General features: G+C 41.5%; 3 protein-coding genes across 10 annotated transcripts; 2 read left to right on the forward strand and 1 right to left on the reverse strand.

Moving 5' to 3' along the window:
* Positions 1-82: 82 nt before the first annotated feature.
* On the reverse strand, positions 83-12,434 carry puf60b (poly-U binding splicing factor b). Of its 6 annotated transcripts, XM_031583490.1 has the most exons (12): positions 12,323-12,429; positions 11,412-11,500; positions 9,695-9,790; positions 8,225-8,314; positions 7,345-7,395; positions 5,534-5,695; positions 5,093-5,185; positions 3,948-4,161; positions 2,091-2,281; positions 1,649-1,766; positions 1,131-1,459; positions 83-875 (listed from the first exon to the last, which is right to left on the reverse strand). In XM_031583490.1, the coding sequence occupies exons 3-12, from the start codon at positions 9,773-9,775 to the stop codon at positions 576-578; spliced, it is 1,629 nt and encodes a 542-aa protein (XP_031439350.1). In that variant the 5' UTR covers positions 9,776-9,790; positions 11,412-11,500; positions 12,323-12,429; the 3' UTR covers positions 83-575. The 6 variants fall into 6 exon arrangements, with proteins under 6 accessions (XP_031439350.1, XP_031439349.1, XP_042566280.1 ...); XM_031583489.2 differs by lacking the exon at positions 11,412-11,500 and having other exon boundaries at positions 1,649-1,763; positions 12,323-12,434; XM_042710346.1 differs by lacking the exon at positions 11,412-11,500 and having other exon boundaries at positions 1,131-1,423; positions 1,649-1,763; positions 12,323-12,432.
* A 2,863-nt stretch (positions 12,435-15,297) lies between these two features.
* Positions 15,298-18,402, forward strand: LOC105889269. Of its 2 annotated transcripts, XM_012815065.3 has the most exons (8): positions 15,298-15,408; positions 15,530-15,676; positions 15,820-15,964; positions 16,106-16,219; positions 16,628-16,772; positions 16,916-17,061; positions 17,320-17,450; positions 17,978-18,402. In XM_012815065.3, exons 2-8 carry the CDS (start codon positions 15,571-15,573, stop codon positions 18,124-18,126), a joined length of 936 nt encoding a protein of 311 aa, XP_012670519.2. In that variant the 5' UTR covers positions 15,298-15,408; positions 15,530-15,570; the 3' UTR covers positions 18,127-18,402. The 2 variants fall into 2 exon arrangements, with proteins under 2 accessions (XP_012670519.2, XP_042566282.1); XM_042710348.1 differs by having other exon boundaries at positions 15,316-15,676.
* Positions 18,403-19,143: 741 nt separating this feature from the next.
* LOC105889326 lies at positions 19,144-24,562 on the forward strand. 2 transcript variants are annotated; one of them, XM_012815124.3, is made up of 7 exons: positions 19,144-19,349; positions 21,263-21,407; positions 21,650-21,763; positions 22,035-22,179; positions 22,705-22,853; positions 23,166-23,305; positions 23,666-24,562. In XM_012815124.3, exons 1-7 carry the CDS (start codon positions 19,205-19,207, stop codon positions 23,842-23,844), a joined length of 1,017 nt encoding a protein of 338 aa, XP_012670578.1. In that variant the 5' UTR covers positions 19,144-19,204; the 3' UTR covers positions 23,845-24,562. The 2 variants fall into 2 exon arrangements, with proteins under 2 accessions (XP_012670578.1, XP_042566221.1); XM_042710287.1 differs by lacking the exon at positions 19,144-19,349 and adding an exon at positions 19,359-19,565.
* Positions 24,563-25,524: the final 962 nt, after the last annotated feature.

Raw genomic sequence — 25,524 nt, forward strand, 5'->3', positions numbered from 1 at the left:
GGATGAATCATTAAATACTGGTGAGGTAACTTTCTTCTTCTACCCTTAGCTTCAACCCAAGCATAATTAACCACACACAATGTTTACATATTTGAGAATTTATTGTTCTGGGAAACCTGGAACCAATAGTTCTAAATACTCAGTACACAACGTTCTGAGTTAACACAATGCTAGTGGACAAAATGCTGGCATTCGTAAAAAAGAAAGAAAATAAAAGAAAATAAAGACAAGAAGTGAAGAGGGAGGAGCAAACCTTAACTTCTTTCTCAATTAGAAAACAAAAACCGGCAACATAAAAAAAAAACAAAGAAAAAAAAAACCTTCACAGTACGTGACCAGTACAAGAAAAAAAAAAAAAATCCATGAGGCGCACGTATTCTTTTCTTTGCCAATCCCGGTGAAGGGGATCATCAATAATATTAACATCAATAAAAAAATAATTACACGTTTAAAAGAGGCTCAAATCTCTAGCAGCAGTGACTTCGGCTGGGCGAGTTTGAGCAACGGCCATCAGGAGAGGATGGGTATGGGAAATTTTCGGCATCGGCCGTCATTTTTGTTTTTCCTAAGAGAGTTTATGCGGACAGGTCACTATTGTTGAACCGCTCATATTCGTAGACCTCAGCAACCACCTTGCGACCTGCAAACCAACGGTTGTTAAGGGCTTGAATGGCCTTGTTCATTTCGGCCGCCTCTGAGAACTCCACAAAGATCTTGACGATGATCTCGGCGTCATCTTCCTCGCCTTGCCGCTCCTGGTAGATGATGACCCGGTTAACAGCGCCAAACTTGCCACACTCTTCCGTTACCTCTCCCTCCAGGTCGTCGTCAATGTCCTCTGGGCCCACCATGTTCCGCAGGACCATAACGCTCGACTATGCAGCAAAACACACACACACACGAGACATAGTCAGGCATGGGCATCAAACAGCATGGTAAACTGGTTTCAGTGACTTGCATTTCTAATTTTATAATTGTGATTTAGAAGGTAGATTTACCCAAATCATTGATTCTAGGTGTGTGGATTGTGTACATTTTTCAATGCATTTCTAATTAAACAAAAATGCACACTTTCAATCAGCATCACTGGCACCTATTTGCAATATTAGCAAACAATTCTGGCAGCCCACCTCTTGCTTGCGAAGCAGCTTCTGCATGACCATATGTCGTGCACTGCTTCCAGAAATGCTCAGGTGCTCCTGGTCGCTCAAGTTCTCCTGTCCAGCCCCATCCTGCTGCGGTTGGTCGTCCTGATCCCCACTACGTGCCTCCTCTGCGTCCTTCTTCGCCTCTGCGGGTAGACTGGCCGCTGTCGCTGTGGCAACAGCAGCGAGTACTGACGTGACAGGCGGAGTTGCAAGTACCGGGTTTACCAGCCCCACCTGGGGCACTACAGGCAGAGTAGGCCGGGCAGGGGTCACTCCTGTGAGGGAGGAAAAGGATGCTAAGGATGTTATTCCTTAGTGAATGAGAACTCTGTTAGTGCAGTATTCAAGGTATATTTCAAACACAAGCAGTAGGACCCCACCCCAAGTCAATTAATATCAATAATTGTATTTAAGGATGACCAAACATACAGAATAATCAATTATGAAAAAGCATAGCACAGGTTAGTTTGGGTTTTTAAGTTTGAAAACGGAGAACAGACCTGTGATGAGGCCGGGGGCCTGGGCTGCCAGCACAGCCTGTGGGAGTCCCATCTGTTGGCTGAGGATCTGGGCAGGGCTTGCCAGAGAACCTAATACGGATGCTCCTGCCACGGCCTCCTAGGGCAACACACACGGACTGTATTCACATGTGGGTGCGGGGCACAGTACAATGGCAAACGCCATTACTGTGCAACGGGCAATTCATCAACCCTTCATTCTCATAGATTACGTGAACAAATTAAACGCTGAAATTATTCAGAAACAAAAACAGTTTGTTCCCGTTTTTGATTCATCTGCTAAACATTTCAAGACGCATCGATTTTTTAGTGCATTATATGTATAAATAAAAAGGCAAGATCAGATCAAAGACAGGGATCAGAGATTATGACTCCCTGATAGGGGCCATATGAAAGAAAGAAAGACTTGGAGAGGATCCCTCACCTGAGCGGTGATCTTGGCTGTGGCAGCAGCAGCGGCCACAGCTGCAGCAGGGGGCAACCCTCCCGGGGTGGTTGGCGTCAATAGGGGCATGGGCGGGGTCACAGCCTTGCCTACTCGCAGATACTGCCCACCCAAGTCAAACAGATTCATGGAGGACACAGCATCCAGGGCCGACTGTGGTTTCTCATATTCTGGTCACATTGAGAAAGAGGGATGAAGGGTTGAGAGACAAGAGACAGGAGAGGCAAGGACTAAGAAAACCAAACGCTCAAAAACCAAAAGCCCAATGGGTGTTCTACATCTCCTTCATCACTTATACACTAAACAGGAAATGTACCCCATGCTAATCTTCTCTGTAGGGTTCCAATTTCAGTATATGGGGTGTCAAAGCTTTGGATGACATGGATGAATTGACAGCTGCAACAACGTAGTGTCTACATGACTGTCTGTGTCAGTCTGGCTACAGTTACACATTTTCTTTGAGCAAAAATCAATAGTACTGCCAACCTTAATATCAACAGGTAAAGCTTAATGTAGTGGCTGTGGACTGTAATGTTCTTGTTAAAGATGCAGTGCGTGATTCGGTGTCGTGCAAGGTTGTTGATAGCGAATCAAATTACATTCCTCCCTTCCGTGCTCCTGAAGCACCCGTGTTGACTGGCCGGGATTGTTTAAGGCCCTGTCTAAGCCACTATACTGTAGCGGACTGCATCTTTAAAGTACACCTTTCTCACTAATAAAGGGGGGTGCTATTTCAGCATTAGCAGCGCTTATTCTACAACCATCTTTCGTTACCCTCGTATTCACATGAGTGCCCTTGGTGAGACAAGCTATTGTCTCTTCTAAATCAGATTTAAAGCCTAAACCCATTGTTTAACTACACATATGAATTTTTGGATAGCTATGAAGCAATAAAAGACAACACTGTGACAAACGTCTAGTATGTCCAGGCACTTAATATAGTCATAAGTCGTTAACATAGTCATTAAGCCTAATAACACATCAACCCTACCATTTTTTGTGAGTAAAGCTACTCTTTCTTTAATCATCATAGAGCCTTGTGCCATTACCCTCTATTTTGACTCTCTATGTAAAGCACTCTGTGCATACCACTTCCAAAGTTTCTATATGAATAATGTCATTGGATTTTCACCATAAAGAAATCATTTGTGAAAGGACATGTTAGAGGCGGGGAACTACAAATATCTGAATATGACCTAGTATGGACTACACTGTCCCAGTAAACCAATGGCAAATTACTATTATGCCAACTTGGAAGTAGTACGTGCTCTACTAATACGGCTATAGCCATCTTACATTTTTATACATATTACATAAAACACAAGTAATCTGTCCTGAGATTTAAAAATAATAATAAATAATCAGTACTGGAGGCTAGAACACCAGCCAGCAGTCCTCAATAAATAAACAGCACCTACTTAAGAGTTCAAGGCCAATTCTTGTATGTAGTTGGCTGTGGAACATGCAGCATACAATACACAAGACAGCCATTATGCATTTGGTTGGATATGAAGGACAAGGAGGAAGAGAGGGGCGTCTAAACACCTGAACCTGACCCTCTGAATATTGGGGTCACTGGGCACCACTGGGGTTGCTGTGGGAGAACTCAAATTTGTACTCAATATGTTACTGCACATGCTCTACAATGACATGGAAATGCAAAAAAAAAACTAATATATATAAAAAAAGAAAACAATAATTCAGTTTTGAATTATTTGAGACTTCAAATTGATTAGCAAAAAAAAACAGCCATATGAAACTTATAATACACCAAACGCCCTCCACACAAAGGCCGTGCCCTGTGAAGCACAGGGCTGAGGGTCCCTCCCTGCTCACCGATGAAGCCGTAGCTCTTGTGGCGGCCGGTATTGGGGTCCCGTGCCAGCATGCAGCTCTTGATTTTGCCAAAGGCCTCGAAGACACTCTTGATGTCGTCGTCCGAAAGGTCCGGGTGCACAGACGCCACGTAGATACGGTTATAGGCACGCGCCTCCTCTGCCAGCTGGTCAATGATGGGCTGCGCCTGGCCGATGTTACTTGGCCGCCCCACCTACAGCACACATACCAGCACAGGGGCCAACTGAGTGGGGGGATGTTGTGCTGAAGTCGGTGCGAGAGTAGGGGTGTGTGTTTGTGTGTGGGGGTGCTTGAGAGTGTGAGCATGTCTGCCACCATCGGCTGTTTTCAATTGTCTGGACTATCACAAGGCTTAAACAGCACTTGCAACTTTATATTCTACAAAATACCTAATATCTTATTTTACTTGTAAAGACAAGCATTTTGGTATTAATGAATAATGCTCGTCACACACAGCATGACAAAGGCTCTTATGTAAAAGACCCTAAAGCAAGGCTAACTGGCTGACGTAGCTCTTAAGAGTGTTTGTGTGTGATTTTCGAACGGTTGTACGTTGGTTTGGCTTGTACTAGGTGTGTGCTGCAGGGAGGGCGGCCAAGCAACACCAACCAGGCGCAGCCCATCATTAGCACACCACGGACATAAGAGCAGCGCGACAGTCCCGGAATCTTCCGGAACCTGACCTCTAAAACAACCTGATTATGTCATGGAAGCATAACATTGCAAAGAAAGATGTGTGCTGTTGTACACAGCACATACAAGCAAGGACACATACAGACACAGAAACTATTTCAGACAGTAACACAGATGCTGACACTTAACAAAAAATCCTTGGTACACCCAAGTACATTCTCTCTCTCACACACACACACACACACTTAGTAAAAACAAAGACAGGACAGGTTAATCAAAGAAACAACAAAAAGAGGACAGAACAGGTTAATGAAAGAATACAAGCTTTAACACACAGACAGACAGGTAAAGCCTAAACACTGTGGTCTGCCTCCATGGGTCACCTGAGATGAGTTTAAAGGGAAAGAGAGTTAGAAAAGATGTAGGACTCCTCCGAAGCTGGTGGAACACCTGGGGCCAGCAGCCGGGAGCCGCTCAGCAGGAGCACTAACCTTGATGTTGCGGCCCCCCAACATGACCGAGTTCATCTGCTCCAGAGCGAGCTGAGCCGCCTCGGGGATCTCATACTCAACAAAGGCAAAGCCCTGGGAAGAGACAGAGGGAGAAGGTGAGTGAGCTGAATGGAAATGAACAGAGAAGATGAAGCACAGCAAAAAGAATCATTGGCAAGGGGCCTTGGATATCACAAAAAACACCCACTGAGATGGAAATAAACAGATAGGATGACAAAAGGGGAAATTGCTTACTAGCATACATAGCAGCATACAGATTAATGCACAGCAGTAATGCATGACAAATATGGGGAGAAAGAAAAACACACAGGGAAAGGGGTCTCTGGGTATGCACAACAACATAATAAACGCCTCTGAATATAACTCACTCAATTCAAATTGATCACAGACTTTACAGTACTGAATGGGCATTGGGCAAACCTTGTGTTTCATGGTGACTGAGTCCCAGGACATGTCAATGCTTTTGATGGGGCCAAAGGGTGCGAAGGCTTGCCGGATGGTGTCCTCGCCCAGCTCGTAGTAGATGGAGCCAACGTAGACGCGGCACATGATGGCCAGGGCCCGCTGCCGCTGTGCTGCCACCTGCCAGCGGGAGGAGCAAGGGAGACAAGAGGGCGGATGTTACTCCACCGGGGCGAACCGAGCAGAGGGAAGAACCACTACACAAAAACTCACATGTAAAATAAACCAAACAAGAACAAATCAAACCAGTCAATTTGGCTAAGTGCGTGAGGGTGCATAACAGTTGCCTAAATATTGAAAGTGAGGGAACTGCAGCAGCTAAGTCTTTCTATGTAATGCTGTGTGATTTTTTTTACTTTGTACGTTTACTATAGGTTTCATCCTGTCCTCCACCATAATCCATATTGTAATGAATTCTAGCACAATAAATGAACTAAAGGCTCTAAAGTGTCATCTTGTTATGTAAACTTGAGCAAAAGAATGGAAGTAATGGCATTTTATAATGCCATAACCCTAAAATGTTACTAACCAGTACTTACATCTAACTAGGTTCAAATATCTAAACCTTAAATTCTACAATGCCTACTTTAAATGCATTGACTTTAGTAGGGGATGCTATATCAACACACCACTGTTTCACTGGTGCAACTGACCTGTCATCCAGAGAAGCAGGTAAAAGTAAACATATTCACAAGTTTGGTATGAGGCTGTGATGACCTTCATGACCTTTCAAATGCAGTAGGCTTGGTCAAAGATGACTTTCAAGGCCTACATTTTATGCCTATGTCTACAGGTTAGGAAAGAAAGAACTGCTTTACACAGCGTCTTAGAATCTACTGCTTCCCTGTAGGGGAAATAATTATGCTTGCATATGAATTTTAATAGGCTTTAGAAAACTGATATATCCTTTGCCCTAGTACACATCAACCAACATAGGATTTTTTTTATGGGGAGTGTGGGACCTGAGTTTGATTAAATGTAACGATTAAGGCTCTATGAAACTTGACTGCTATCCCTCTTAGAAATCTAGGCCAAGAAGGGCTCTTTTTTTTGTCACTGCTGCCCATCAGCATATTTACAAAGGAGACATGGATTTGTAACCAACCAATCAGAATCAGACAAAAAGACTGAGATCCACCCACACAGACACACCCATTCACACATAGTCCCAACATTCCAGATGCAGTCACTGGCTTTCGTTCAGTGCCAAAAAGATGACATCAGCATCTCATCTACACAACTGAGGCTACAGGCTGAATATGGCTGCCTCACTGCCCAAATAAAGCACTGCTGACTGAAGGACGGTCACAAAACTAACCCAGCAAGATGAAAGGGCACTGAATTACAAATGCCTTCAATGTGGGACAGTCAGGATATTATAAGATGATCCTGCTATTTATACATCAGACAATGTACATCTCAAGGTTACTTATATTATTTTCTTTAAATCGCTTCTTGTGTTTTATCAAGAGCAACTCCTGGTTCAGGAATACAATAATTTTTTTTTAAATACATTTGTGACACAATAATCACTATTCACCTGGGACAAAATTCTAAGTGATCTACTATGAAATGGGCTCTCTACCATACATCCAGCAACATCCACCATTCAAAATCAAAAGCCATGTCTGCTTTCTGAAATATGCTGGGGCATTCATGTGAAAGACAATGAATTTAAGTAGCCAGTGTTGGCCAGGTAAAGAAGGGTAACAGTCCTCACAGCAGGAATGCGGACAGAAATGAAATATATAGTTTAATATTCTATTGACCGATTGCAAAGGTGAGAGAGGATCTCCAAAGCCCATTGTCACTGCTGCCATCTGAAAGACAGTAAAGATGAAAAAGTGCTGAAAAGTAGGTTAGAAAAAAAATTTGCCTTTTTTTTTTCTTTCACATGTCACTGTCATACAGACATCAAACAAAACACGTCAGACCCCACCCAGCTGACCAGATTCCAATTGGTAAATAAGTCATCACGCTGGCTAAGCCCAGACCCAAGCCCACCCACTCTTATACAGTTTCCTCCGTTGAGGACATTGAAAAGACCAAAGGCGAGAGGTAGAGTGAGAGAAAGAGAGAGGTGAGACATTTCTCTTCTGCATTAGTCATCTTCGTTGGCTGAAAGAGAACACAAAAGCTCAGCCCAGGATGTATACTGTGTGCACATTCACCCTCAGAGAAACATAAACAACAACAAGGCCAAGCACAACTACATGAAAACTGTGTGTGTGTGAGAGGCCATGCGATCCTGAGCACTTTTACAAACTTTGTGTTAAAGATAACCAGAATTGGAAAGTCAAACAGTAAAATGATGTTATTCAACTGTAAAATGATGTTAATCAACTGTAAAATGATGTTATTCAACTGTGATGATAAACATGATAAACAATTCTTTAATCAGTAAAATTACAATATACTGCCATATCTATCAATTTCCTGGATACGGTACCATTACAAATTCCTCCTTTCAAAGAAACACAGCTAGTCAGCATATGTATTCTGTAAGTTTACACACATGCCAGGAAGGAAACTCTCCTTTTTAAAAGGGCAATCCAGTGCAGTGACGGTGTGCCCTGAGTATTACTTGCACAATTACTATGCAGTTGTGAAATCCAAACGCTCCATGGAGGAACTGCAAGTTCCACTCACCTGCAGGTTGGTTAGCTGTTGCTGCTGATGGGCTATGGTCTGCTTCACCAGCACACTCTTAATGCTCTGCTCCATGGCATATTTCTTTGCCTGGCAATAGAGAATGCACAGTCATGATACATAACTCAATCCACAACTCAACTCAAAATACATCATCAAGCTAGTCACCATCTATTAACATTGAAAAGTACAGACATCTGTTTGGTAATACTGACATGCAAGCATTGGTATGTGATAACTTCTTGTTTTGACATCATTAGATGCTGCAGTTCCCCCATTACGCAAATTAGCAAGACAGATGCTCAGCTTCATAACTAACATGAATTTTTTTTTTGAAATACAGAGAGACAATGCAACTGTCAGTACTGTTCACTAGAAGCTCCACTTCGTATTCCAGTGTGCTCAAGACTGACTACCAACCTCGTAGCATTCATGTCGCAGCACTCACGTCACAGCACTGCTCGATACCAGATCAAAATAAATCAAATAAAAATGTTCCTAGTCTTTCGGAAGGTATTTTAAACGCAATGACTATGATTTCTGAAATCTCAACCCTAATCACCCGCGGGGCTGTCAAACTCCTGATTACCCCCGTCAGGGCCTGTACAACATTTATGAGCACAGTGCTGCCTGCCGTGTACTGTTTAAAATGGAACAACGGAAAGATCAAAAAGAAATTAGGACAGTTACAATTTATTTCTGTTAATTCTACAAACTCTTCTCCACTAGTTTAAGCAATATTGCCGTTTACATTTGGAGGTTAGGTGCATTATGACTAATCACCAGGGACCTTATGACCCCATTTAACCGTTATCTGAGTCATATCATTAATCTTCCTGGATAACTATGCAAACACACTACGTCATAACAGCTATTCACACGCAATTATGTTCAGAAACAACTCGGACAACGTGGAACAAGAATGCTCGTCCTACAAACAATAGGCAACAATGTTTTCATTGTGTCCTTCCAATTACTACAAGTACATATCAACCACATGGGACTAGTAACACTGTGCCATTATCATCTAAACAGGATATCACATATCCACCAACAAATACAAGCCCTTTACTAACAGAACAGTTCTATGTTCAAGAGGTCTGCATATTTAAAGGTACACAGACATAGTGTCATGGGTGCTCTTTGTGCTTGAGACATAATACGCATGTGCAAACACTATTCCCCATAAAATATTAAAATCATCTTCCCTGCAGGAAAACCCAGGTTGGAAAAGGAAAAGTAAGTCGATCCATCTTTATCCTATTATCCTACTAGCTCTCCATGATTTCAGTGGGTGTACTTCAGTATGAATGGTCCTAAAGCATGTTTAGAATTTCTCCTGTTGTCATGTTACTTGCAACTTGCATTGGCCAATTTAAGACTGGCTTTACAGCAATCAGATAGTGAGCCAAATGTCTGATCAATACCTGGACAAAGGTACCAATAGAAGCATGTCATGTGCAAGCTTACCCTCTGCAGCGCCTCCTGTTGTTCGGGTGTGAGGGGCGGCAGCCCAAGTTTAGAGCCCGTGCTCTGTCCATTCTCCATCATCAGCGTGTTGCCTCTCTACAATAGAAGACAGGAGTTCCTTATAAGAAACCATAATTATACTAACTGTATGCTTTTAAGAAAGGCTGCAAACTAGATCTACTCTTCCACTTGTCTCCAGTAGGATACATTACATTTTCTATAAAGCACCAAGGGCTGGGCGGTATATCGACCAAAGGTATATCAATATATTTTCAAACGAGATACAGGATGAGACAATACTGTTTATAACAATATAGTTTGATGTTGGATTACATAACCCATTTTACGAAAAAGGCGTGGCAGTGTTTGAATCTTTTTTTCTCTCTCCAAGCAACCCTGTCCGAGCATCAGGACTCGTATTTATACACCTAAACACTACTTTAGACCTGTGTCAATAAAGTAAGCAGACAGCAACTATTTTAACAAATTGTCAAAAAAAAATTTAGCAGTAACTTACCGCTGTTACCTCTGCCAGTCAACACATGAGAACGTGGAGGTTCAGTTTGCTGTTAAACAGTGCATGATTAGCTGGCCAGCTAACTATACAAGGGCTCCAACCACTTTGGAACCACTCACCCACAATCTGTATCTTTTGGTAGTTTTCCTGTGTATTTCCCGCCGCAAAACAGCTCAGATCCTATATTGTAGCCGTCTCTCATATCATCAACTATCACCAAAATATCTGGCGCAGTTGTCCAGTTAAGAAGGGACTGATCATCACTATTTAAAATTTAACTTGCATCTTCCGTGATGGATGGCAAGGACACTAAATTAAGTTCTAACATTAAGTTTGTGGTAAAGTATTGCTCAAAAAGTTGTTAACTTGGGCACCAGCAACAGGTCTAATTAGGTAACTGTTAGCTAGTGCTTAAAATAGGTCTATTACTTAGAGAAGAAAATAATGCAAAATCAAAACCTATTGCACTATTCATATCGATGCGGCTACATATGGCGGTCATGAAACGCAATAATAACTGGCAGTAAGAGGGCATTCCATCAAAATGGGCTATACTTACTTTGTGTCTGGCTGGGATAAGAGTGTTCTTAAAGAGGCACTAAACTAAGATTCTGTGAAACTGACACCATAATGCCTGCTTTTAGCCTTTTTTGTAACCTTCTTCAGTTACACAGATAGATTTTTGTTGATGATTGTCTTGCAATGCATTGAGGAAACCCTGTCCTCGCAATTTATTTTGATTAGATTGTTTTAATAAGTGCTCTTGACATTTCACATGTGGCTTCGATTTGCAACTGAAAATGTAACCCACTTCGTGTATATTTCAGCCTAAAACACCGATATTATTTTTGTATTATGTATTTGTCCATATTGCCCAGCCCTAGACTTCATTAACAAAAACACTCAAGATACAGAAGCATGGGCCAATATCTGTCCACACACACGAGAATAATAGAACATTTCACATTTTCAAATCAGTTGTTCCCTTAACATTTTGTTTACAGATTTATAAACATGTCGTGGTGCTAGTAGCTGTACATACTAATTGCATGGTGTACTGCAGCACCGTTTTCATTAGGGTTGTAATTTGTGTAGACAACGCCAAGTATGACTAAGCTATGTCGCTGAAGGCTAGATAATGAATTCAGGATAGGTGTTCAACAGAAGCTAAGCTGGCTAGTTCTAAATGTTATAATGTACCTTCGAGGCCGCTATTCGCAGGGGCGACCAGAGGCAAAATAACGGCGATGTGACTTGTAACAGACAGCTCACAAGTTCTTCTCAGTTATCTGGAGGGAACATCCAAACCAAAATGAGGAAAAATAATGGCTGCAATCTAACCTTGTTGAATATAGCTATCGCTAACGCTAACATTTTATTTTACATTCTCAACTCAAATACCAATTCAAGTATGAACTATACGCCTAGTTAACTACCACAACTAACATTAAAAGCACGTTTATCAACCTGGCTAGTTAACGTACCTCATGCGATACTGGTAGCAAAGCTAAGCTGTTTTGCATGTTAACCCGGACCTACCTTACGTTAGCCCAATTCGCTGCCGTTATCGATACTTGTTCTTCCCTCACATACTACAAATGATGCATTACTGAGTCAGAGATTAGTCAAGGTTACTAAACACGGCCAGTTTCCTTTCCTGATACATAACGTTAGCTAAAACTAGTTAGCTAACGATTCATTGAAGAGCCCCTATGATAGCCACAATAGAACTAGCTAGCTATATATTAGCTAGCCACAAACTCAGGCCAGGGGTACACATGAATGTAACTTACTTGCAACGGTATCGGGCATTTATGCTGCATATTACACTGTGTTAAATCACCAGAAATGTTATTTTAACTTAGCAAGGTGTATGTTTTACTGCGATACATTCAGAAAAACACAATTTCATTCGAACACAATACAGGAAATAAAACGTCCTGATTTTTGATGTTACATTAGCCAACATTAGGCCTCAATGATAAAGTTTTGAAATCGGCGAGAACATCTTAGTAGTAAATGGATTGCTAGTAAACATATTTACGATATATAGCTAATTGTATAATTACAACGCAGTCATGCACAAACAGAGTGCATTTATTGGTTTTTACCGCAGTCTCCAATGTTACCGCCATGAAGCACACTTTCGTGGGATCCCGCAGCTAGGTCCTTCTTCACGTTCGTCTTACGTCTTACCGCGAGAGCTACAGCTAAAGTAAACCTTTCATTCGAGAATTCGAGTCCGTCGCGAACGCTCTACTGGCTGCAACCAGACAACGTCAAGGGTGCAGGAATCTACGCATTCACACGTAGTTGCCACAAAATGTTTATTTGACGTCTAATAAGAAACACACACTGACTGATATTGATTGAAAAGGTTAGTATATGGGCAACAGAAACGCATGGCAAGGTTGTTCAACAATTGAAATTCATGGGCCGAAATTACTCGATATGATCAGAATAAGAATCTTTATTCGCCTGGTTCTGGGAGTACAAGCCAAGATTTCCTCTGAGTCATTAGGGCTTTCACCCTTGTTTTCCACTGAGATGGAAACTGCTGGAAGAGAGAGTGACCAGAGTGTGAGGGGTCGGCCATGATTTCCCCTCCCTCTTCTTCCTCATCCTAGATGAGTGAAGGTCCGGGTGTGGAGAGCCAACAGCCGATGATTTTTCTGCACATCGCTCCATTCACTCATGCTGTGCGAAGGTGCAGAGCAGAATGGAGATGTGATGATGGACTAGTCTATTATGGCAGGATATAACTGGGCCAGCAGTGCTTGAGGCAGCCCAAATTGCATCAGTTGTTGCAAATACAAGCGTTGCTGGGCCTTCTTCATAAATGCAGTGTCTGTCCCATCTGAGATCCTGCTGAATGGTGGTGCCCAGGAATTTGACTCTGCTCTGCTGACTGTGAAGTGGAGGCAGTGGGGGTGGGGGGGTTCATTCTGAAATCAACCATCATCTCCACTGTCTTCCGTGTGTTTAGCTCCAAGTTGTAGGATCCACACCATGGCACCAGCCGTGTTACTTCCTCCCGCTACGTGGACTCATCGTTGTTTGAGATGAGACCAACCCGGGTGGTGGACATCAGTATAAAACTCATGTCACTCAGTGAACTTAGATTGACTCCCTCAGCCTAGTCTTTAACTTCTGGTCTCATCATGACCATAACCATCAAGACCGCAGAGTGTGTACACCTGAGTGATAGACAGAAGGCAAGACCTGAAGGGGAAAGAACACAAAGGAAATGGTTATTATAAATAACCTGACACTAGGCCGTCTAGAAAAAGGATAGTCAGACAATAGGCACCCCCACATAGGAGAAAAATAGCAGGTGACAGTTTAGCTGAATAGCAACTATTTGGGGCACAGATTCAGAAGAAGAAGTCCATGATCATCAGACCGTCTTTTGTAACAGTATTGCACCATGGACAGAAGAGATGACAGCACATTGTGGGAGATAGAAACTGCAAAGAGGGGACTTTGGCAGAGCATCGCAAACCTGGTGGGACTTTCCGTTGCTGGTCTTTATTAAAAATAGCCACCCAATCATGGGGTATGATGCAGGACGGCAAGTCTTAGGAAAAACTAAGGATCAAAACATTTAAATAATTTCTGACCTTTACAGTGTGTGGGATATATCTGTACATCTGCAGGTGGTTATGTTTGATTTTGATAATGTTGGGAATGGGAGAGAATATGAATAAAAAGAAGCTTTGCACTTATACTTCAGTTGCTTCGTTCTGAAAACAACTGTCAGAAGTGCAGATTGGGGTGAAGAGAGTAGAGCAGGGACGAGAGCACACAGCCCTGTGGAACACCAGAAAGATGTCTAGAAAGATAGCTGTTAGCTAAAAAAAACTTTGATTTAGATCAAGTGTTAATCTAATAATCTGAGAGTTTGGGTCCAATCTTCTGATCCAGACTTAACTTTAAATCACTGTCTAATTTACCAAAAAATTAACCTATAAAACCATTTTAACAAAATGTAGCCTAGATATGAAATTGTGCCATCCAGAGTGCTTGTTTCAGAATGCTTAGTCATCTCATTGAAGTGTAATCTGTAATGATTACCTGGAAGATAAGAATGGGGTAATCTGCTATTGAGGCTGGTCTCTACCACTAGACTTTTGAGATGTGCATACATCAATGGTCACAAAGAAACTGGCACAGAATGGTAAAACAGACAATCAAAGCCAGACAGAAGGGACAAGGTGAGACTGGTGGAACACCTGTCATAAACTGAAACAACCTGAGCTTTCTGAAGAACTTGACTGTTTATCAATCCAGTAAATGTTGACCCTCCTCACAGTAAATTTTGATCCACCAGTACAGATAAGATATCTTTTTCCAATGTCCTGAGTTGAAACCTGATAAAAGAAAAAAAGTATGTGCCAATTTAAATTTGAAATCAAAACATTTGGTGGTCAAAGTGCCTTATGAACTTTCAGCACTGTGTGAAAGAAGTTGAAGGTTTGTTGCTGTTTACAGTTAATCAAGGGTGATGTGTTGGTCCAATTTACGTTTGGGAAGTGCAATTTAGAGATAATTTACTGTTCAGTGTCCTGTTATGATCAGCCACGGTCATGTTCACTGTGTAAATACCTGCCAGTTTTCTCTCCATCTGACATTCAGTTATTGAACTGTAAAAGTAAAGGAAAAGGAAAGTAATTACTACACATATGAGCGCTGTCATTAACACATGTGGACTAGCATTATCTTTTACAATGAAACCCTTGATGATTGTTGTGGAACATGTGGCTAACAGATTAAAGGATGTGGAAATAAAAAAAATGAGAATCACAGTGTTAAGAAACCTTTTGTCACTGAAACAGTATAGGATATTTTGAGATCAGGAGGCCTATGTTTTATATGCCTGTAGATTTCATAGTTGTGAATCATCATATTTATTTCTTATTTGTTCCATTAATTTGTTCATTCGTTCATTTATTACACAGAACGAGAGAAGGGCTTGATGAATGATAAACTCAGATTAAACTGAAATAGACAATAGTAGGATCGTCTTTTATGGTTTTATTTACTGAATCGTCTGCAAAACCATAAAGATAAGAAAAAGATGTGTGACGTGATAGGTGAGTTAAAGCAGTTGCCCTTTGAGTCTGTGGGAAAGAGGAACAAGGTGCTTGAGGTGGGTGCCTGGACACAGTCAAAACGACCCTGTTGAGCGAACAAGGAGGTGAGTGGATAGAAGGCTACAGGTTTCTTGGGAATTTAGCTGAGCCATGTAAATAGGAAATCTTTAATTAATTAATTATTCACCAAATGAAAAGAAAATGTATGTGCATCTTTGCCCGAAGCTCTCCTTTGGCGATAAAGGTCTTTCTTGTGCACCTGGAAGATGGCTGAGCGCAACCCTGGACGAGTGGCTGTCGTAGTCCTCTCTCTGGTTGCACACCTAGTTGCCATGGTGTTTAACACACTGGCCTCAATTGGTGGACCATCAGGTGAATAACCTTCAATCAAAGAGCATAACAGGCAGAACATCCTTCAGTCAAAGAGCATAACAGGCAGAACATCCTTCAGTCAAAGAGCATAACAGGTGTAACACAGACTTGGCATGGCTGTTAAACGCACAGTTTTTCCCCAGGTATTTTTAAGCAAAGCACAGAGGACGTTACACAAAAGTATGTGACGGACATCACGCCTGCTAGATGGTCTCTCTTCGTGTGGGATTTCACCTACGTATGGTTGCTCTGTATGCATATATATCTCCTAACAGGGCTCTTCAGAAGGTGAGTCCACATGTCTGATATCCAGATAGTCCAGATAATCTTTATTGTATGTCCTCTGTGTCCTGAAGGTTATAAGTGACCTGTTTTGCCTCCATGTTTTGTGTATGACCCCAAGATATTGCACTCCTCATTTGTCCACAGAAGCGCGTCCTCATGGATGTATGCGTATCCCGCGGTGCTGCCATATGCATTCCATGTGATATTGATAACAAACATCATCATGAATGTTTCCTATCTGTTCCTGTTTGACAGGGAGTAAGTAGTCTTCAAACTATTTAAAATCAGGGTCCTATGATTGAGCCTTACTTCAATCAGTCAATATACCTCAGATCACATTTTTTTGATCGAAGAGAATGCCAGCTTGGTAGAGCAAGGTTACCTAGAAGCAAGAGCATTTTACAATGTGCAGTTTTTTACAGAATTGATCATGATTTTATGCGGTGTTTGTGAAAGAACCTTTACATAAAAGCAGCAATATCCACATACTATAGTAGTAGACTGGTTGATGTAGACTTCGTGTTTTGCCTAGTGATGTCTTGTCTTTTGTCTCAGTGTCAGTGTACTTGCATCCTTTTAGTGCCCTGTAATTACAATGATTTTGCAAGTAGTGGTGAGTTTATGTTTTGCATGTTGGTAATTTTGTATGTGTATGTCATGCTGCAGGTTGTTATTGGCATCTCTGGTAATGTCTGCAACGATGGCCTTTACAAACTGCCTTCTAATGTTCTTCTCCTGTTACGGGCTCAAGGTGTACGGAGCCTGGCTGAACAAACACCACTCTCTTGACCTATGGCTTCTCCGTATTTTGGTAAAATATCCTAACTGTCATTGATTTCATCAATACAGTAGGCCAATAGTGACATGAAGATAACATAAATTGAGAAGAACTAAAGAAAAAAAGAAAGAAGGAGAGGAAAGTGATATTTCTAAGTTAATTTTTTCATTTTGCAGGTACAAAATGGGGTCGCTATGTATACAACATTCACAAGTGTGGCTACCCTTTTAAAGCTGACAATTGTTCTGAACTACAACCTGATGTCTAGTTCCAACTCAGCGATCATCTCATTGTCTCTTCTCCTCGCTGGGATCCTGATCTGGTATGGAAAATCAATCAATAAGTCTCATTCAATTATTTATGGGTCAGTGGCATTTAATAACCAGCTATCTGATTTATGACCAATGCTGTAGCCTACATATACTCTTTTGAATGATAGATTATATGATATAAAATTATATTAGTCTAAAGCTATATTATAAAAGCATAAAATAATCTCTTTTAATAAAGTGTGCTCTTGGGGAACTGACATCACAACAGCAGCGCTGTCTAGTTTCAGATGAGGATGTTGTTTTCACAGGTTTGTTGTGGAGAACTTCCTGTTGGAGAATCATCTCCGCTACATCCTCTCTGTCTACCCGGTAGTTATCCTTGTGCTGGCAGGAATTGTGTCCCACTCTAGTCAGTTTGGACTTAATGATATAGTTTCAGGTGAGTTTTCCAGGGCCAGTTTTAAATGCAGTTTTTATTAGAGCAGAGCTTCAATGGTGATATTCTGCCATTTATTAAAGGTATAGAGAAAAACAAAACTTGTTTCCATACATATTAAACAGATTCACACCATGACAATGTAACCTGAAGTACCGTGGTGATATGCTTCAGTCAGAATGTAATGTACACCTACGGCTTGTTCGTGAAATGCACTATTTGAGGCGACAGTTGTTCAGGGGGTAGTCGTTTAGCAATTGGAAGGTTGCTAGTTCGATCCTGACTCCTCATCACCAAGTGTCGAAGTGTCCTTGAGCAAGACACTGAACTCCCAACCGCTCCCGATGCGCAGGTTGGCAACTTAGATAGTAGCCCCTGCCATCGGTGTGTGAATGGATAGATGTCTGAGGCATTAATGTGTAAAGTGTTTTGAGTGCTCTATGAGTAGAAAAGCGCTATATAAATGCAGTCCATTTATCATTTACATTGATGCCTCATCTCATCTGGCCATCCTACCTTTCTTTCTCCAGCGGCGCTCCTGGGTGTGACCTGCATTCTCCTCATCATACGGATCGCTCTGGTGGTGTGGCGGCACTACCACCACCCTCTCTACCGGCCGGACATGCCAGTGATGTCACCGATGGAGCTGGTCAGGACACAGAACCGAGTGTTTTTTTAGTTTAGTGGGTTTTTTTCAGGTGAGGGATTGTGGGTGTTCTTCTTGTGGTAAGGGCTGGGTCCTATTTTGTAGATTTAAAGCATTTGATTCAACTGTTTGTCTCGTGTCTTGATTATTTTGTCACTGTAATGGATGAATGCCAAAGCATGGTTATGGACACATGCATTCAAAAGATAACCCAACATACTCTACAGTCAGACTGCCAAAAGCACTAAATGGCAATGGAAACATTGGATCCTTTCAATAACCTATATTCCAATAAAATTGTGAAAACTACCTTTGCCTTGAAGTTATTTATAATTATTCATATTTACACTTTATTTATTCAAATTTGTTAAAAAATGAATCTTGATAGACAGTGTCAGTGTGTCAGTGTGTTAAGTCTGAGTTGACGTATGAAAGCAGAAGTCCTAAAACAATGAAACCACATTTTGCATATCATGTTATATCAGAACACAGACAAGTGCGCACACACACTCACACACACACACACACACACACACACACACACACAGATATTCATATCCACACACACACATGCGCACACACATTCATATCCACACACACATACACACTCACACACACACACACACTTACACGCACACACACATTCATATCCACACACACATACACACTCACACGCACACACACATTCATATCCACACTCTAGTTCAACAACTCCAGGAATCATAAAACACACACTCTCTCAGCCAAGTAGGTTATGTTTTTGGTGTGGTTTGTTTATTTGTTTGTCGGTTTGTCAGCAGGATTACGGTTAAAACTACCAGCCTGATTTTCATGAAACTTGGTAGAAGGGTAAAGCATGGGCCACAGAAGAACACATTCAATTGTGGAGTGGATCTGCCTCACAGGACGTGAGGTAGAGCATTTGGCCTTGGCGGAGGTCTGCGCTCTCTGAGTGCTATTCGAGTTTAATGATTGCAATCATTAACAGTGTAGTGACCAATAAAGCACTCTGATGCAAAGGTCAAAGTCTGCTGACCAGGTGTTCAGGTGTATAAATCCTTGCAGGATGTATGAGTACGCATAGAGGAGGGTAAATCCACCACCAGCTAAAATGGAGACGACGGGACATGCCACCCACATGGGCATAAATGGAGGCCGGCGGGCGGCGCAGCACTGTGTGTGCATCCTCCTGGCCGTGCTCAGCCTCTTCCTCACTCAGCTTTTCATCTCATGGGCTCATGGGCCAAGCCCTGCAGGTGAGTGTCTGCTGCACGAGGAGAGTTTAGAAGGAACTCCTGGGAGTAACTGAACTGCTCAGTGACAGATGACAGATGTGAAGTCTGGAATATATCTCATCTTGTGAGGAATCAAATAGGACAGAGGGATTCAGATGGAGGTCCATCAGCTTCTATTTATGTAAAGTGCTTCAGAGTCTGTGTGAGGTGTAGCACACTATGGAAACACTTATAGAGGTATGTTCAGGGGTATGTGTGTATATGTGTGTTCGTGTGTGTGTGTGTGTGTGCGCGCGTGTGTGTGTGTGTGTGTGTTCGATGCTGTATGCTGTCTGTGTTCAGTGATGTTCAGCCTCTGTGGGTGGGGGGCGTTGCATGGTGTAAATCCTTCTCACCCACTGCACCACTTCAGATATAGCAAATATAAGGTTTTGGTAGATAGTATGGTTTCAGCAAGGTCTAACAGCGGATCAGGTCTTACTGGATACATCATGGTATGCCACAGCAATGTGTGGTCTAAAATGTTAAAACTGATGTAAAACTGATCAAAAAACATCATTGGGACACATCTGTGATAGATAAGTAGTTCTTAAAATTATAGTATCGGACTTTATCTATATTTAGACAAATCACTGACGGGAAAATGAATGGGGTATTGGGGGACGTTTCGCCTCAAATGAATGTTCTGTTTATTTCCACCATTACCATAGCAATAGCTGCGCCGAGATTTTTGGTGCATGCTCAGTTAGTAAGTGAACATATTTTTTTGCCTTATTTGAGTGGTTCGGGAAAAAATGATCACACCGTTTATGACAGATTTAAAAGCGGATTCACGTGATGACACTTTAAACGTCTGTTTGACCATGCTATGTGAAGTTATGGATCTCCCCTAAGTCATTTAGATAGGAGCCTGATCTTGTTTGCCCTACATAGCTGAGCGGCGTTGTTGCCAAGATGGCTGCCGAGTGGTGTGACTCGCCTATAAGGACTTTGGTTTAATTCACCTTTAAAGGTGAGGTGGAGGTTCAATGTGTGAGTGACATTTTGGCTTGATTGACGGCTTGTGGTGGAGAAAAAAGTCATCATGACCAGCATAATAAACCACTGCAATAAAATGATTATCAAAAAAAATTCACAAAGACCAACAAACGTATCTCTAGGAAGCCCTTTAATTACCACAAACATTACACACAGCTTCATTCGCTTCTCCTTGAAGCTTCAATTTAACCTGACTCTTGCTGTGTTGTCATCATAACTACACCAAAAGTGGCAGCTAGCAACACAATCGGACTGATGCACGCCATCACATTTGTAATCTTCTATGTATAATATACAAAGAAATATAGCAAAGGAGGCTCTATGCGGGGCTGCTACCAACTACACAACTAATGCTTGTTAAAGTGCTAATGCGTTTTAATAATACTCTGTGGTCAGAAATAGCCTACTTTAGAACAGGGAAAGTGATTTGGAAAGCATTGTTCTGGTTACATTTTGAACAATACCTTCAGTTCTAAATGAATGTTAATTTGGCAATATTTTTCTGCTAATCTGTTATAATCAAATATAACCCCATGACCTATGACCTGAAACCGCTACATCTGTGGGGCTGTTTTTCATTTTCCATGTCACTGACTCCTAGAGTGCCCCTCGTGAACCCACTGCAACACAGAGGTGAACCAGGAAGCTGCTAGCCAACCAAACACATCACACTACAACATACCAAAAGCTCAATATTGCAACATAAATCCCATGATAAACAGGTCACATTTAGCTGGACTCAGCCAACATCAAATTCAACATTGCCATTTTTGTAGGCCGTTTCAAATTAGCATACATTAGTTGTCACATTGATCCTACTAGCTATTTGATCCTGCTCAAAGATTAGTGTGTATGAGGTGTCTGGATTCACTGTTTTTGTCTGTGTTATGTTTCAGGTGTGTTTGAGACAACCAAAGGTAATGTGTCTGCAATCTTCCCCATTGAGGTTACCATGGACAGATGGACAAGCTACATAGACGCTGCCATTCCAAGCATCTGCAATATTTTTCTCTGTTTTTCCCTTGTAATGGTTTTCCAAAGGTTTGTGTGCAAATGTTTTGGTTTTAAGTTTGCAGACAATGTTTCGTACATTTACAAAAAAAAAACGGTTATTCTTACTGTAATTCTGATATTTATGGAAATCAATACTTACCGTAAATGTAACATTAAGTTGATACGGGTTCTCACAGATGATTTTTTTTTTCAAAAATCTATTGACTGTGGCAGTTTGATTCCAATATGGGTGAATTGATGGTTTGATTCACTGCAATTTGAATTTCCAGGAATTACTTTGGCCCCGTGTGCTGCAACCCCGAGGTTCACCCTCCCTTGTTCTATTTGACTTGGCCTGTGATCTGTGTCACAGACATCGGTGGGCTCTTTCTCTGGGAAAGTGGGTAAGTGAGTTTATTGGCTTTGGTCTTTCACCAAAGTAAATACAAAGCCAAGGGTAACACCAAATGCAGCTGCACTGTTTGCACCGAAAGCTGACTGTTGCAACACTGGTTCTTGGTAGTTTCACACATTTCTTTGTTTCTCTTTTAGCACATTAGTAGAGTTGAATTGGTTAGGTTTCAAACGTTGCTGTAATGACACCAATAATGATCGTCCTTGTTCTTCTTTCTTCATATTGTGTTCATACTCGTGTATTCTGTCCTTGTCTGGCAGTGAGATCCTGCAAGCCCTCTGCATGAGGCTTCTTCCTCCAGCGCTGAGCTTCTACATGCTGTTTGTCTCTTACAACAACCTCAAGCGCTGCAGACCCTTGCTCCACATCACCTCCTCACGGCTCACCTGGTTCACATACTACGCAGTACGGCACCAGCCTCATCTACCGCATGACACCACTCACAGAGCCAGACCCATCAGAAGCACTAGTCAGAGGGTGGAGTACAGAGGGAGATGCCTTTATTGTGTCATCTGACCGAGAAGATTCAGGGCACTGCACAAGGCATTACTCAACTTATCAGAACATATCTCCCTCATAAAACAATCTTTAATGAGGGTGTACTATCGAGTGACATTATAGAGACAGTCTGTTCCAGTGGTTGAATGAATTAGGTGATCATGATGGTTCTATGATTAGATACAGAAGTTATGAAATGCAGAGTTGTAACTTGGTTTTATCATGGTCATATTACAATGTGTTTAGCTTAATGTACTGCAGTGCTCTTCATTTAAGAAAAGATCGTCAGAGCAAAGGCATGTTAGTTCTTTAAGTTGGACCTGCCGTTTTTGACACTTACACTCACCTGACTGTAAATTCTCTCTCTCTCTCTCTCTCTCTCTCTCTCTCTCTCTCTCTCTCTCTCTCTGTGTGTGTGTGTTTGGGTTGAAGACACAAAACAGCTTGGCATTGTCAGCTTGGTGGACTCTGACTAATGCTCTGGTTAATCTGGGTGTCGTGCTAAAGTACACCATTGGCCTGCAGGATCCACTGGTCAGCTCTGTGGTCCTCACCCTACTGTTCCTGGCCATGCTTCTATGGTAAAGAACTCTCTCTCTCTCTCTATCTTACTCTCTCTCTCTCTCTCTCTCTCTCTCTCTCTCTCTCTGTGTATGTGTGTGTGTGTGTGTGTGTGTGTGTGTGTGTGTGTGTGTGTGTGTGTGTGTGTGTGTGTGAGTGAGTGTGGCCATCAGAAAATGTACATGTACTGTATATATATAAGACAACTAGAAAAACTAAGATCACTCTTTCCGCACTTAAATAGGAGTGTCCACACACTTGTCAAAAGTGAAGCCTAATTTGTAATTAAAGAGAGTAAGCACTCACATTAGGCCTACTATTTTCTTTTTCAGGTTTATCCTTCAGACTTTTGTGTTGGTGAATTACATCCACTACACTTTCACTGTTTACCCAATCTTAATCCTGGGACTGGGAGCCATGTTTACCAGAGGATATCAAGTGCATGACATGGCACCCAACACCATTTACTGTGGTAAGGGCGCTGGCATATTTCAATTCAAAGTCGATTTATTAGCATGACTGATTAGGGACAGCGTTAGATACAATAGCTCTTCGTTAACCACGGTTGCATAAAATAGATGAGGGTGGACCAATCTTAATGAACAATCATAAGAGCTATATATATATGTTACTATATATACTGTTTATATATAATTATAAGAATTCATTTAAGAAACATGTGGAGTTCTACCATACTAGAGTTTTTGGATGGTAATGCATGCTTGGCCTTAACTGACTCAAATTTCACTCAGATGAAACCATATATGTGACAATATTTCTGAATGTTTATGACATCCAGTTAACCAGTGTTATTGGGTGTATCTCTCTCCAGGATTCCTAATGATGGTAGCAACAATTATGAACTGTATCATGTTGTTCAGTCTTTGTTGTGACTCCAGACGACCCTCCACATCTACTCACAAACCCTTCCCCAGGCTCAAGGACTGCCCATCAGTGTGCCAGTCAGTAGACAAGCTGGGCACGGAGAGGGCCAAAGGGAACATGGCATAAGAAGTCAGTGATTATGTATGGTCACTCATAGGGGACATGCTTTAGGGTGACCATGTGGTACTGATGTCAGGTAGTATGATGTTAATGCCAGGCTTTAACCCTCACTTTAATACCCTTCATTTTGAGAATGTGGAAATGCATACAAGTGAAGACACTACTGAATTTTACTTTTAGGCAGTCCCATTATGGCAAGTTAATGCCAAATAACTGGCCCTCAGTTAGAACCCTGTGACTGTGTTGGGCATGAGGGATCCATACTGCTGTAGGGCTCCACTCATCTGTGGTATGTTTCTATGAGCACATGCAGACTCTGTCAGACAACCAGGTACTGTACATGTCTCTGGGAACTGACATCAGGGTTGGAATCAGTTATTTTTCATCACAGGATGTTGGAAATTTTAGGTTGTAATCTCATTAAGAGCAAAACTTGGCACAGGGTTTTAATTTCTATGGGAAGATTGTTTTGGGCATCAAAATGAGATGGTCCTGTTGATTCAGAAAATACCTTAAAACCCTGGTGTTCATAATGACTCCTTTTACATTTGATATTATCCTCGATTGACTGAACAGATGTCACAGACAGCAATGAATGTAAATGTTTTCATTTGTGAATTTGAATTTGTGAACTTAAAATTTTGTAAGTTGTAATGTAAATGTACATTTTGTATTGTTTTTGAATTTATAGTAAATACATCAATAAAGTATTTTTCAAGGTTTAGATTTCACATTTCACAGATTCTTTATTTAAAGAAGTGTACACATTTTCTTCAATACTATTGCAAAGGAGCCTATTTTCACAGGCTCCCTGTGTGTAGCGTGACCAAGTGTCCTGTTTTCCATTGTACTGCCCAGCCTTTTGACCCTTAGTCCCACATCCCGTATATTAGGGATAATCTCACGCGTTTTCATTGGTCATTGGTTTTTAATTGCCAGAAATGAGAACACATGGCTGTTCTTTTACTCTCCCGGCACATGAGCCGCCTGTGCTGTTGTGGAATAGTTTCTACTCTATTTCATAGCGCTACTGCTACATCAAAAGCAGCAACCTGGCTTATACAAATGCAACGTAACAGTGAAGGCGGTCACCAAGAGGCCGTGAATACCGTCAATCAAACTGTGCAGGTGTTGGGCCAATGAACTCCTCTGCTACGTCACAAAAAAAAAAAAAAACTAATAGAAACTTGGCTGACAAGGTAAAAGCTACCAGGCAACATCATGGGCACAAAGGAAAGAAAATGTTCTTTTTGTAAAGAATGTGTGAAAAAAAAGTGAAAAGTGTTTGTATCCCTTCTGACCATGCTATTCATCCAATAGAGATTTTGGTTTGATACAAAGATTTGCATTGTGCACTTGGTTGATGTATTTGGTCAGGAGTATAACTTGAAAGACTTGATCCCTGCTGCATTGCTTATAAGGACAGTAATGGCCAATGCATGTCAATAAAGACATGTTATGTTGTAGAATTTGTGTGCCTTTTGAGTGACAAGCAGCTCAAGTATAGGCGTAAAGTATATGTGTTTATGAGCTGAAAGGCAGAATACAATACAACTGTTTCTTATTCAGTTAGATTGACATTACATCAAAGTTTAAGGTTTGTCCCACACAAATTACTCGTCCCATATTTGGCCTGTTTGCATCTGGTCACACTACCTGTGTGATAAACTGAACTTCTATGTATGT

The sequence above is a fragment of the Clupea harengus genome, chromosome 17 (assembly GCF_900700415.2).
Source record: "Clupea harengus chromosome 17, Ch_v2.0.2, whole genome shotgun sequence".
NCBI lineage: Eukaryota > Metazoa > Chordata > Actinopteri > Clupeiformes > Clupeidae > Clupea > Clupea harengus.